Consider the following 14,847-nt stretch of genomic DNA (forward strand, 5'->3'; position numbering starts at 1 on the left):
CACTAATGTCCAAAATTATTGTCGCATGTCTCTAAATATGTCGTCGTAGGAATATCATTTGATAACGAATTCGCTTGGTGTTTCTTATAATGTAAGTATGTGTATAATCGGCAAAGACATATATGTGGCAAAATTCATGTCAAAAAAGCAGCAAATAAGAACAATAAAACGAAAATAAAATTTTCTTGTCCATTTAGCACCATTTTGTTTTATTGATTCTAATTTTCGTATTTATAATTCTTTTCCTATGAAATTTACCACAAATATACATTTCCCGATTATACACATAGTGTCAGTAATAAAGGTACCCTGAAGAATCATTATCAAACTATATTCTTAAAAGAAGACAGTTATAGATATGCGACAACATTTTGGACATGAGTGTACATATATTTATAAACTGAAACGACACGAGACTACAAAAAATTCTTTTAAAGTCAAGACGAGACGGGACCTTTATAAAACTTGCGAGACGAGTCGAGAAAAACTTTATTTGTAGTTAGTCTCGTCTCATGAGCTGAGTTGATTTTAACATTTCTTTCAGCAGCGTGGCTATATGAGACGAGAATCAACTGATTAACTTGAAATCCGAACCACATGAGCTTCCGCCGGGAATAGAACTCGGGTCTCCTACGCCAAAGGCGCATATGCTAACCGCTTAGCCACGAAGGAGCTCTGTCTCTTCTCATCGGAAAGACTACCTACCAATAGTAAAAGTGACTCAAAACCCAAGTATAATTTTAATGCGTGTCTCAATCTAAGTGGAATTAAAACATTAAACAAATAAACTTTATCCGTTCGTAAAATTGAAGTGTCTCAGTGTTCTGCCCAAAGGAATGGTTTATCATAAACTAACTTGATCAAATGGATCACTAGAACGTGTGCCCCTCACCCCTCGTACTGATAGGCTCATATCTACGGGTAGCCAAGAGAGCTGGAGCCTCTCCAACAGCTTTCAGTCTCTCTTAAACTTTCGGCTACTTATTTAGATATGTTCAAAGGAGTCAAGAAAAGAAACAATCAGGAATGTAAAGTGGACTCAAGTTACTATCCTTTCCTTCAATATTATCCCATACATCATAATATTCTAGCTACAGACTTGCCTTCTGGTTCAAAAGGAAATGATATATGGAAAATTAGAAATTGTGACTCAGGAGTGGTAGGACAAAATAGATGTAAGATTAGAAGCATGACACTGAAAAAAAATTAAAGTAATGAAGTAATTGTCTTCATTACACAGATATTTACATATACATTTCACATAGTTAAACTAAAATCCAATCACTTTAGGTGTACACGACAAGTAATGTTCTCTAATATATAGAGTGATTTTTTTTAAAACTCACGCATTTCATTTTTGTCTAGAATTTCTAACTGTAGTCCGATTTTCATGCGGTTTGTGATCAAGGAAGAACAGGAGATTTATGGGACTATCTTTACTGGTTTAAATTTATCCGAAATAATATGGACTACACCTTAAGAAAAAAAAGCAAATATTGAACAGTGTACCTTACAATTGGAATGAGGTTTTGGATTTTTTAAGCGAATTTGCAAAATACAAATTAAATGTTAGTGAGAATACAAATTAAATGTTAGTGGTAATACTCATCAATCACATGCTGAATGGCTATAGCCGTTTTTTTTTTTTTTTTTTTTTGTTTTTTTTTCGACAAGCGACGGAGAAATTTCTTGGGCGACCTAAGGAGTCAATAACTGACATGTTCCACAACACCCACCTGCGGGATCCGATGCTTCCCTGTCTCACTCAGAAGCGATCCTGTTTTTTCCAATTTATTCACTAGCAACCATATTATGTTCTTGTCTGGGGCAGAATGTGAGATAAATTGGTTTCTAAATGCTGTTTGTGTAGCAACAACAGATTCCGTTCTCCAAAAACTTTTAACGATAAACTCATGTTGCTCCAAAAGCTACACTAATTTTACTGTGTCCTGATCATACTCACCGTAGCACAGAACTGTACAGTACATTTCCTAATGCAAATGCCTAGTTTCTTATTGACCCTGGCAAGGTTGCCATCTAACGAAGAAAATTCAAATCTCCACACCGCACCGCACTTAATTCCAATTGCAAGGTACACTGACGAATATTTGCTGTTTTTCTTTATGCCTGGCCGATATTATCCCGGATGAATTTAACTAGTAAACATAATTCCACAAATTTCCCATCATTCCTTGGTCATTTGCCACAAACCGCATGAAAATCGGACCTAAGCTAGAAATTCTAGACGAAAAAAAAATCCGTGAATTTTTAAAAAATCACCTTGTATTATAACTCCCTAATAAAAAAGGGAGAAAAAAGAGAAACTCCCATTTTTATCAAACATAGTGAAATGGATAAAAGATAATGCGATGAAAATGCCCGATTTAAAAACTAACACTTTCGCTCATTTCCACAATGCACAACATTGCTAGTTATAGTTGGAGCGAGCGTAACGAGCTTCCACCATTCCACTCAATAGCATTTCTGTAGCCTATAATGTCTATGTGTGTTCGTTTGCTTGTTCCACAATAACATGCGTAAATTTTATCAAAATTAAACTTGTGCTTTCCCTAGTCTTTTAAAACAATACTACTGTTTAAAGTTGAACTGTATCAAAAGTAAGGGGCTAACAGCGGGCAAATCCTACTCTATGTTGGAAGTTTGGCACACATAATACAAAAATGTGTAGTATCAACTATCTAAAAATTACTTGATTTTGGCAAAACAGTATATCTTTCTTTAGGTCATCTATATTATCCAAACAGGTTGCGCTTGAAATCGGTAAAAGGTAAGTGCATAATAGGGGCAAGTTCCCCGATATATTAAAATAATTTTCTTCCATAACTTTCAGCAAAATTATTCAATTTCAATGCAATATGGCATATATGTTCTTTGAGGTTTTCCAATCATCCTCGCCAAATGGAGTTGAATGCGGTCACGAAATAGAGGTATAATTACTTCACCCTGCTAATTTCGAAAGATATTCTCGTTAACTTCCGTTAAGATATTATAGGATGCAATATGGTATATATTATTTTTGAAGAAGTGAAAATTACCCTCTTCTATAAATTAATAAAATTGTTTCATTGCTTGAACTTGTAATCTGTCAATAACGAGGGAGTAAATTTTGTTCCCATATAACAAGAAATACTACGTGAAACTTAGAATATTGTTAAACATAATGGGCCTTATGCAGAGTCGTTCTGACGTGTGATTAATCCCATACTAAAGAGTTCGACTAACATATGTTTCCTGCACCTTGAGTCAGGCCTTACGTATGACGCTAGTCATACGTCAATACGACTCTGCATAAGGCGGAATGTGTTTTATTTGAAATTACAGGCTTACAACTATTGTTTGGAGCTGAAATTATCAGAGGAGAAAGGTGAACTCATTTCATTTCATAAAAATGAGTTAACAATAACTTTTCTTCAAGTACCCGATTTTCATGAAGTATTATGTATATTTTCTTTTAACCTCTAGCTTATGATTATATATTATGCAACATATAACTTATGATTGATATTAGGCAAGAGTAATAGTGTAAATTTGTCCAACTTTATCATTTAAAGTAACTTCCGCCTTTTTTCTAACAGATTTCGTGAAGAAAATGTGAATTTTCTTGGAAAATTAAGAATTACTATTATTTGTAATGATTGTAGTCGGTGAAGAGATAGGAAATGTAAATTAATATTCGTCTTTTAAAAATTGCTAAAAATATTCGTCTTTCGTCTTAAAAAATTCGCATACTTCTTCCGTGCACATACATCAGTAATGATAATAAGACCCAATTTTGTGAAGAAGTAATAAAATATTTAATTCTATCATCAAATATTTGGATACTCGTCTTGGGTACTAATTAGGAAGAAACTAAAATTAAAATTTAATTTCGTAAAGACTAGTTAAAATATATATAAATAGCCTCAAAGGTCTGTTGAGATGAAAATAATTTTCTCAACAGACTTTATAAAATCTGAATTTTATAATATATAAAAGTTGGAATTTATAAAGAATAAAATAAAAATTAATTTAGCTTCAAATATCTCTTAGGCATTAATTGGAAATAAAAATAATAATCTTCAGCCCTTCACCATTGAACAAAAGAATATTTTGAAATAAAAGAATTCTTGTATTTTGTGTAGTCATCTTGGGTTTCAGTAGTATCATCTAAATGATAAGTATCCTAGCTACAAGGTTTGAGAATATAGCTGGATGTTGATGAAAATGATACCAGAGTTTTATTACATACGTCTGTAGAATATCTTTTTTATGGTCTTGTCGGCGTTCTTCTCATTCATGAATCATTAATGCTTAAAGATGTTCTATGCGATGTGGGGTGATCGAGGAGACCATTCGATACTTATTACCTCTGAGTGCCCTTCTAATCATCTTGAGTTTGCCTCAAGAAAGTGTGAATACCACTGTTGTTTTGCACAAAAATGAATTCATCTTTCAATTTGTGTTTTCTCGGGGTTTTCCCGTTTCCTCCCACTTTCTTCGTTCACCATTTCATTCATTTCTCATAATCACCGTCTCCCTTAGCTTAACCGACATAATCGTGGGACGTAAAACTCAAAGATTTCATTTCATTTTTATGATTTGAAGCAGGAATTTGCTTGTTTTAAGCTTCCTTGATAATAATGTCTCTTATTGTTTTTCTTAGTGCTTGTTCATATTTTATAACTTTATTATTATTATTATTATTATTATTATTATTATTATTATTATTATTATTATTATTATTATTATTATTATTATTATTATTATTGTTATTATTATTATTATTATTATGTTAGGCTATTGCGAATGAATTGAAGGGTGAGTTATTCTCATTGAAATGTGACGTATCAAGAGAAGAAGATATACTTTCCATCTTCCAGTGGGTGAAAGAGAAGTTTGGAGGAGTTGATGTTTGCATAAATAACGCAGGATGCATAAATATCAAGGATTCACTCATAGGTACGTAAAAAATCAATCAAATAAAAATAACGAATATGCAAGGAATTTTATAGAAACAAATCTTAACTACTATGGTAATGTGGACGATATACGGTACCTTGTTCATTTTAAGTTTTAATAGAAAAGTACTAGAGGGCAGGAATATTAAAACGTAGTGTCAAGGTGGGAAAGATATTTTAGGTGTTGCCGATTTACCACTTAGCCGAGTTACCAGAAGTCTTTTTTGCCATACGATGGGCACCCCTGTGGCGCCATTGCATGATTGTCACATCATCTTTTATATTGGACTGGCAACAATTCTGCAATGGGAATATATGGAGACAATATTCCTCTAAAGTTCACTTTCTGATGGTTTCGGAATCCTGTAACCCCTATACTACTTATTACCGGTGAGTTAATATTGAGTTTTAATTTTGTTCGTTTGTTGTAGAATCACCCCCTGAAGTTTGTCCCCATAGCTGAGATACACCCCTTACGTGATGCACGATTGTGTGCCGAATCTGACGAGGTACAGTCAGCCACAAAAGTAATTCCCTCCCCCGCTAAACGCTCTAATTCCATTACTTGGGGTCCAGGTCATTTGAGGTTGTGAGAACGTCTAGACAGATGCAACGTAACTTTTCTCGGTACTGACACCAGTTGGTAGCACTGAGTCAAGTCTTTATGCAAGTAAAATTGTGAGTAGATGACGCACGAAACATTTCTCCATTCTGAGATCAATTTCTCTGGTTCAGAGTGTGTTGTCCAATGAACATCATATGTTATTCTCACTATTGTTGTGTATGTAATGTATTTTTTCATTATATACTGTATAATCAAAGAAATAAAAACACTGATCACATATGAATCAGAAAATGCTTGAAAGTAGCTGAAAATGTCAAATTTAAAACAACTGCTGGAAATAACTTCGTAAATGATTGCCTCCATTGAGAGACCTTCTCCAATTCTCCTCATTCCAACATATTCTTCTTTCTGGAGGAGAGAAGATCTTGCTTATCACACTAAATATGCATTGAAATTGAAACAAGAAAGCTTGAAAAAGCTTTAGCCTGGCCGGGACTCGAACCCCGGTCCACCAAATAGAAGTTCAATGCGTTAACCACTCACCCACCGCGCCATTTATGTATCCGTCCAAATTAATACCTAGTTAAAATCGTTTCCTGGAAAAATATAAACAAGATTCTCAAATATAACAAAACATATATAAACAAACTAAAAGTATAAAATAAGAACTTGTGTGAGCGTCTTAATGACTTACTCGAGATTTCCTTGTTTAACTCAAAAACAAGTTATATAGACGTTGCTCAATGAGGAAAATATCACGAAACGAAAGTTGAGGCTACGCCATTGACAGAACCATAACTTGTGGGGGCAGGGGGCAACTGCCCCCCAGAGAAGCTCCCCGCCGTTCGAGGGGGCCCATTTTCAGACAAAATTTTTTTACTCCATATACGATAGGAACATGAAATTAGAAATGACGCATCAAATAGGGTCGCTACATTACATAAACGAAACAGCCCCCAACAAAACAGACAAAGATAAGAAAATAAACTAGTTGTTATGTTAGATAACCATAGCACACACTATTTCTACATATGTTGATATAATTCAGAGAATGTGAAAATTATTTATATCGTCTTTTCTTCTTTGGAAGCTAGAAGGTAAAGAACAAATGTAAGGGTGGGCACGAGCGAGTTTTCACTGAAACTCGACTCGACTCAAAACAGACATCTTTGAGCTCGACTCGAGAACTCAACTTGAAAAATTTCCTCCAAGTTGACTCGAATTTGACTCGAGTTTCGATTCGATTCGAGTCAAAACTAAGAAAATCGAGCCAAATACTGTGTGTAGTTTCAAGTACTTTCTTCAAGTATCCTATATAAACAATATAATTATTATCAATGATGCTACTACTACTACCACTACTACTTCTACTTATTATTATTATTATTATTATTATTATTATTATTATTATTATTATTATTATTATTATTATTATTATTATTATTATTATTATTATTATTATTACCTTTCTATGGATCCGTATGGTAAAACTGCAAGCTTATTTTAATGAAAAAAGTGTTACGAAAATTTAAAAAATCCTTGGGCAAGGTTTGAACTTACGCAAAAAAGTATTTTCATTACTAGAACGTTGTTCTAGCACACGCGGCCACGAGGGCCGACTACAGTTTGCCTTAATTTCAACGGTCATGACTCTTGATGCAGTATCTGTATCGGCCAATAAGATCAGAGCATTTCTGAAATTCATGGAATCTCCCGCACACCAAGGTCTGCGGGGTCGTTAGTTACACCTCTGAGCCCGTTCCATACACGACAAATTAATTAAGGGTACCACATTGACAAATCTGACAATAATATACGAATATATATTATTTCTAGTGCCCCTAATAGTAGACATTTTTTTTTTTACTGAAATGGGCTCACGACTCATTATTGTTTTACTTACCTTTAGTGTGCTGTTCTGTTTATGTAATGTAGTGAACCTGTTTGATGCTTCACATATAATTTCATTTTCGTATCGTATATGGAGTAAGACAATTTTGTCTTAAAATGGGAACCCCTTGAACAGCGGGAAGCTTCCCTGGGGATGAAGGGCAGTGGCTCCCTGCCCCCACAAGTTATGGCCCGTCATAGTGGCAAACAATGGGAAGGTATTGTTTACGTAATTGATATTATTATTATTATTATCATTGCAAAGTCGAGACTTGGCTACATATTTTATATTTTATGAATTTTCTGATTGGATTTCAAGTCTTTTTGTTGAATAATCAACACACTCCACTTTAAGGGGTTTGGAGGAGGGAAATATTATCCTGTTGCTTTTGATTGTTTACTTGCAAGCTACACCAAGCCTTGATACTATATTTCACCTTTCTACATCTACGGGAAGTACCCTAAAGGTTGTTATGATCATAAGAGAATAAGTGAATAAGCGATGACATCAATGAGCTTTACGTATCAACAACATTTCAAATATCAGGTTGTCAGAAAAGTTATGACGTATTTCGGTAAAATATGTCAAATGATGGTTTGTGGATATACTAGAGTTATTCGGATCATGCAATAGTTTGTCATGAAAGCTAAGATGTTGAGCGTTTTGTGTAGTAGTATTGCTCTTTGGTTTGATTTTACAGATTTGATCTGAGATGGCGCGGGTCAATGAAAACGACCCACCACCGACCGCGACCCACTCTGACCCACTACCCACCATGATCCACTCCGACCCACCACGCACCACCCACCATGAACCACTGACCCACCAAAGCACATCGTCATCAACTCTGACATATGATCCACGTCCTCTTTTCTACCGACTAAAGAGTTTACACTTGTGATAAGACCAGGTTGTCAAATTCTAAGTAATCGGAGTTTGAATTTCTACGGCCAATTCCTCAAGCACTGCTCTGTTGTAATAATGATGGATATGAGCTTTACGATATAAAATGGTAAAGTGTTTGTCATGGGCAAACTTACGATGAATTTCAATTAAATTATCATGATCTAATTATTTCCTTGTTGAATTATCGATACTTCTCAGTGGAAAAGCGGATGAAATTTAAAACGCCCAAATCAAGGTACGTAAACCAACATACAGAAGCTTACATTACAAATTTTATGTCTATTTTCCTCACAACTTTATGGGTTGATTGCTCTGTGCTCTAATCGCTCCATATAATAAACAAGCTTTTAGCAATTATTATAAAGCGCAGGGTAAGCATATATGGATTTATGATGCGAAGCACTGTATTTTTTGTTGAATTGAGTTGAGTTGATTTTGAGTTTAACGTCCTTTTCAGCAGCGAAACTATATGAAAATGGATCTACTCCATACTGTAAACGTCGCCAACACCTAGTGGCTCACTTGCGGGTAAACGTCGATCGTCAATATAGAGACGAGTAGAAGGATTGCCGCTAGTGTCCCACTGCCGGCAGGGTTTCATTGAGTCGAAACAGATATCTAGAATCGGGGTGTTGAAGTTACCACCGCGTCGCAGCGAGGACTTCGTTTTGGTCCGCGCTCCTGCGATTCGTCGCGGAGAATCGCGAAGGGACCAACATGAACTATCGCCAGTCATATGCATGCAGTTATTATTATATATTATTTTTTCCTGACGAATTCTTCGTAAAATGAGCTTCGGGGATAAAGAATAACCTCAATATCATGAAGTAAAAAATCTTAAGTGCGATAATTGTATGAATTTAGATGGCAACTGTCATCGATCATTAGAAAGTGAGTATGGGACAACTATGAAATAAAGTAAATAGACACGCGTCATTTTGTTATAAAATTACATGGCGAACGCATTTTATATTATCCCAAACAGGTATTGTCTCATATATATGGTTAAAAGAGCACTCTGATTGAAAAAAAATAAAACGATCTCAACGATTTATCCCTTTACAAGCGACCTCTCCTTCATCGCATCCGTGGCGAAGTCGGAAGAACACCCGTCCAGTAAGCATAAGGTTGGTGGTTGAAGCCTCCTCCGGGGTACTTTTCTGGTGCTTTTTTAGACTCACCTTAATGTAATCAAATCACACATGTATGCGATTTAACATATTTTGGGGAGTAATTCTGACGTTTTGTCGCGTCAGAAGATGCTGTTTACAATGCAGTGAGCAGAGAGACTCGGTGGGTGAGAGTGCGTCATAGTGAGTGGTGGGTCACGGTTGGTGGTGCGTTGCAGTAGGTCACGGTGGATGATGGGTCGCAGTGGGTCACATGCCGTTGACCCACGACCCACTCACCCACTCCAACTCTGGATTTGACACCACATGAAAAATGTAGGACCAAAAATTGCATATTCTTCATATTTTATTGTTTTACTTCAGGGAAGGGAAGAACGCGCAAATAGTGTTTGTGATTTTTACTGTCCTCCATGTTTCTGAGTTTTTGTCTCTCTTCTTAAAGAGTTAGTGGAAAAACTGTAAAAGTCAGTAAAACGCGTCAAAATAGGAAACAAGGTACTGAGAAAGGTTCGTTAAATTGATAAACTTTAAAAAATAATCCAATGCCCTGAAACACCAGATTCGAATCAATATAAGTATATGTCCAATGTCGTACCGTGAAAAATCATGGCCCGAGGCAAGAGCATATGGCAGTGCCTCCGTACATATGAGTTGTCAATTTAAAGTTGACTTCTCTGGACTATTCTTTCTGCATAATACTTTGCTATTTTATCATGACTGAAATCAGAAAGTTTCAGCATTATTACACTAGAATTGTAAAAGTGTGTAATTACTGAATTCACTATACCTTCATTTTTTCCTTCTCCCAAAACAGTGATGTCTTAGAGTAGTGGCTTAAGCGTTACTTTCGTAATGTTGGAAACACGAGCTCGATTCCGGGTGTGGCATTCAGTAAATTTTTACAATCTACAAAACTGATACTTCTGATGTATAGTAATGTGAAAAATATTCAATTTCTCTAGGTCTAAGAATTGAGACAACTTCCTTTACAGGTGAAACGCCAATAACACAAAAGTATGTCATCTGTATCAACCTTCGTAACTGTCTGGCAAGTAACGTGTTTGGACAAGAATTGATGAACACATAAGGGTTAAACACGTTCTTCCTGCTGTAGTATGGACCAAAAATAACTTCCAAGGAATTGTTAGTAGTTGTGCACAAATTGCTAATAGTGATCGAATTTACAATCACGGGAATGATCCTATTTAAGATGTCACCTCACCTTCCTACTTAAAAGGGGGAAACAAATCTTTCTCTATTTCTTGTCCATTTCTTGTCATAAAATGATAATACTATCTGTAAATCCAAAAACGTAATAATATTATTGCGTTCATGTGTAAAGCTAAGAAACATCTGACATACTCTATATCTTTTCTGTTCCTATGAATACCTTCGACCGTGTTACTTTTTCTTTCCATTGTGGTATTAATAATAATAATAATAATAATAATAATAATAATAATAATAATAATAATAATAATAATAATAATAATAATAATAAACGAATAACATAATTACAATACCAATTACATAAACATTATCTTCCCATTCAGAAAAATTACTAATTACCACGAAGGGATTTGAACCCACGTAGCTGCAATAAGAGTTTTTTGCTTTCACAAATTTTTTTCAAGAAATTCCCAACCGGAGTATTGTTCACCACTGGCGCCTCATGTGCTTCCAGCGTATTTCAAACATTACAGGAACACGAACACAGAAATACTGAGGACAATTAAAATTCCGACCTTGCTCTTGAGAGGAATTCGAACCCCTAGTGGATTGCGCCTCTTGATCAGCAGCCTCATGATCATGTGGCCTCAATTTGCCACAAACTTCTCATATGAATATAAGAAACTAAACTAGTAGTTATGGAACATAAACATAAAACTGTCTATTTCTACACATGTTGATTAAACTTAAAGAATGTGAAAATAATTTCTGTAGTCTTTTCTTCTTTGGAAATTAGAAGTTATATTAAGACGAAATATAATGTAAATAGGGACCATCCCTGCATTGATAACCAGCGCCGTAACTTAGATTATTTTCTGGAGGAGGCTTTGGCGTTCGAGACCCGGGTTCAATTCCCGACGGGAGCCCATTTGGTTAGGATTCCACGTTAATCAGTAGATCCACGTCTCACAAAGCCTCGCTGCTGAATGAGACGTTAAACTCAAAATCAACTTAACTCTTTTCGGGGGCAAGCATTAATAAGCTTATTTGTACCCCTGGATAAAGTTGACGTATAATTATTGAGCCCCCTCTCTCCAACTTTCTCTTAATCTTTATGGGCCCTCCGGAGCCTGAGTGGCCTCCCGCACGGCAAGGACTGCGATTCCGTTAGTTACTCCCTGGGCCCATTCCATACATGGCAAAATTATTTAGGGGACAATATTGATAAATCATAAAGTCATACGAATAAATATTACTGAGATGGGTCCTAGACTCATTTTTGTTCAATTTACCTTCTGTGTGCTGTTTTGTTTATGTAATGTAGCGACCCTATTTGATGATTCATTTCTAATTTCATGTTCGTAACATATATGGAGTAGAAAAATTTTGTCTGAAAATGGGTTGCATCGAATAGCGGGGAGCTTCTCTGGGGCCAGTTGCCCCCTGCCCCCACAAGTTATGCCTCTGCCAATGACGTAACCTCAACTTGGAGAACATTTCGTGATACTTTCTTCATTGAGCAACGTGTATATAACTTGTTTTTGAGTTAAACAAGGAAATCTCGAATAAGTCATTAAGACACTCACACAAGTTGCTTATATTCTTTTATATAAATTTTTATTTATATTTGGTTTATATTTGTTTTTTTTATATATTTGAGTATCTTGTTTATATTTTCCATGAAACAATTTTAACTAGTTATTAGTTTTGATGGAAGGTTGAGTGGCGGGGTAGGTGAGTGTGTTTAGCTCATTGTACTTCTGTTTGGTAGACCCGGGTTCGAATCCCGGCGAGGCTGAAACTTTTTCAAGTGTTCCGCTTTCAATTTCAATTTCAATGCATACTCAGTGTGATAAGCAAGATCTTCTCTTCCTTAGAAAGAAAAATATGTCGGAGTGAGGAGAATTGAAGAAGGTCTCTCAATAGGGCAACCATTTACAAAGTTATTTCCAGCAGTTGTTCTAAATTTGATATTTTCAGCTACTTTCAAGCATTTTCTGATTCATATGTGATCAGTGTTTTTATTTCTTTGATTATACAGTATATAATGAAAAAAATGCAGTACATACACAGCAATAGTGAGATTAATATATGATGTTCATTGGACAACACACTCTGAACCAGAGAAATTGATCTCAGAATGGAGAAATGTTTCGTGCGTCATCTACTCACAATTTTACTTGCACAAAAACTTGACTCAGTGCTACCAACTGGTGTCAGTACCGAGAAAAGTTACGTGTAAGTTGGGTTGCATCTGTCTAGGCGTTCTCACAACCGCAAATGACCTGGACCCCAAGTAATGAAATTGGAGCGCTTAGGGGGGGACTACTTTTGTGGCTGGCTGTACAACATGGAAGTAAAGCAATCATTCACAGAAATATAATAAGATTACGACAGCGATGTTGTTAAGAGTTTATTGATACCTACAGTACTTTTCCAGTCAGAAATTGTTTTGATTTGTCAACATCAAAAACGTAAGCGTAACTGATATTACTCTGCAATGTCTAGTCGCGAAGTGCCTGGTGAAATTTAACATGCAATATCTTCCAAGTGGTACAGGGTACGTAAAATTCACGGCACCAGTGAATTTCCGTGAAAATAATGCACCAATGTACCAGTATACTGCACCAGTGTACATGAATTTAATGTATCACTTGCACCTATTCCCATTTGAAAAACCGAAAGTTGAATCCAATATGGGAGACCCAAGATGGCGGTCGGGGTAAATAATATGCGTCAGAAAACAGAAATTGATCCAATTTGTTTGCATATGTCCACAATTATGTGTGGTTTCATCTAAATAAACTAAAAGCAATTTTCTGTCCGAGCTTTATTCTATAGTAATGTATGATTGAATTCCTGATATATGAAGGCCCAAAAATATGCAAATTATCCGTATGGGCAGCTAAAATTAGCACAATACACCAGATATGGAGTGGGTCAGTGGGTCAAGGTTTTGAGTGGCTCAGTGGGTCGTGAGTCGACAGCATGTGACGCACTATGACCCACCGCCCACCGTGACCCACTGCGACCCACCACCCACCATGACCCACTACGACCCACCGTGACCCACTACAACCACCCACCCACCATGGCGCACTGAGACCCACCGACTCAGTCTGACCTACCGACTCACTCTGCTCACTGCATTGTAGACAGTATCTTCTGAAGGCTGGTAAATTTGTCTGCATTTCACTTTCAAGATCTTCATTTCCCTCCCTTTTCCATTTGTTTCTTTCTACTTACCTTACGTGAGTAGGCTATATCTAAGTAAAAAAAAAAAAAAAAACTTCACGCTCTCAGGTACGTAGCCAATGGGGTCCGCCCCCCCCCCCCCTTCGAGACCAGAAATGAAAAAATTAGGGAAAGATGAAACAAAATGAAATGAGGAAAAGAAGGATCAGCTTTAAAATTAAAAAAAAAACTACAGGAAGCTTTTGATTACTCTTTCTTACGAGGAGATTTGTATTACTTGCAATACATGGTGACGAGGTGAGCGAGAATCCTGGAAGAGTCAGGGAATTTGAAATTTCTAGGAAAGTTACGGAATTCTCTGAATTTCTGCTACTAGTCAGGGAAATTTCAAACTTCGGAAAGCATAATGCCGTTGTGTAAGTGCTGGATGTTTTTTATCATAATTTTTCGTTATCGCATAATTGCAGTATCAAACATGTTATTTCAAAAACAATTTTCTACTGCTCCTTTAACCTGTCATTTGGAGTAGACAGGAGTTGACAGAATAATAAAAACAACAACAACAAAAAAAATATGTGGAAAGAAATTTCTATTAGCATTTGATTCGAGAGAGAAAGAAACGCATATATTGTAAAATAGATTACAAGTATACAAATTGAATATGTATTTTTTTGTAATAGTGAATATGTACTTTTTATAATAGTTGAGGTCATAATGAAAGGAAAATTGTTATATTTGAATAAACAGAGGAAGGACGTAAATACTTACCAACATATCTTCATTCTATTGTCCTAACAAACCAATATTTGTCGATAGTAAAGTAGTTTAGATCATCGAGTTCCTGAACCTTTAGACTTTCATGTCATCCCCCTCTCGTCGTTAGGAAATCCTGGTTAAACGAACCAATATATGTTCCAGTAAAATAGTTTAGAATGGTCGACCCCCGGTATGATGACCACAGTATTTCATGTCCCCCCCCCTTCACGAAATCCTGGCTACGTGCCTGACGCTCTTTTGGATATTGATATTTGC

The 14,847-nt window shown here is 35.9% G+C and overlaps 1 protein-coding gene across 1 annotated transcript in view; it reads left to right on the forward strand.

Moving 5' to 3' along the window:
- Positions 1 to 14,847, forward strand: part of LOC145683040 (dehydrogenase/reductase SDR family member 11-like) — a 105,344-nt gene that overhangs the window by 11,460 nt on the left and 79,037 nt on the right. The window contains exon 2 of the mRNA XM_081754398.1: positions 4,797 to 4,959. Coding sequence (XP_081610524.1) covers positions 4,797 to 4,959 — 163 coding nt within the window. The remainder of the gene's footprint in view (positions 1 to 4,796; positions 4,960 to 14,847) is intronic.

Source organism: Thermobia domestica, chromosome 4, assembly GCF_964235325.1.
Source record: "Thermobia domestica chromosome 4, izTheDome1.hap1.1, whole genome shotgun sequence".
In the NCBI taxonomy this organism is placed as follows: domain Eukaryota; kingdom Metazoa; phylum Arthropoda; class Insecta; order Zygentoma; family Lepismatidae; genus Thermobia; species Thermobia domestica.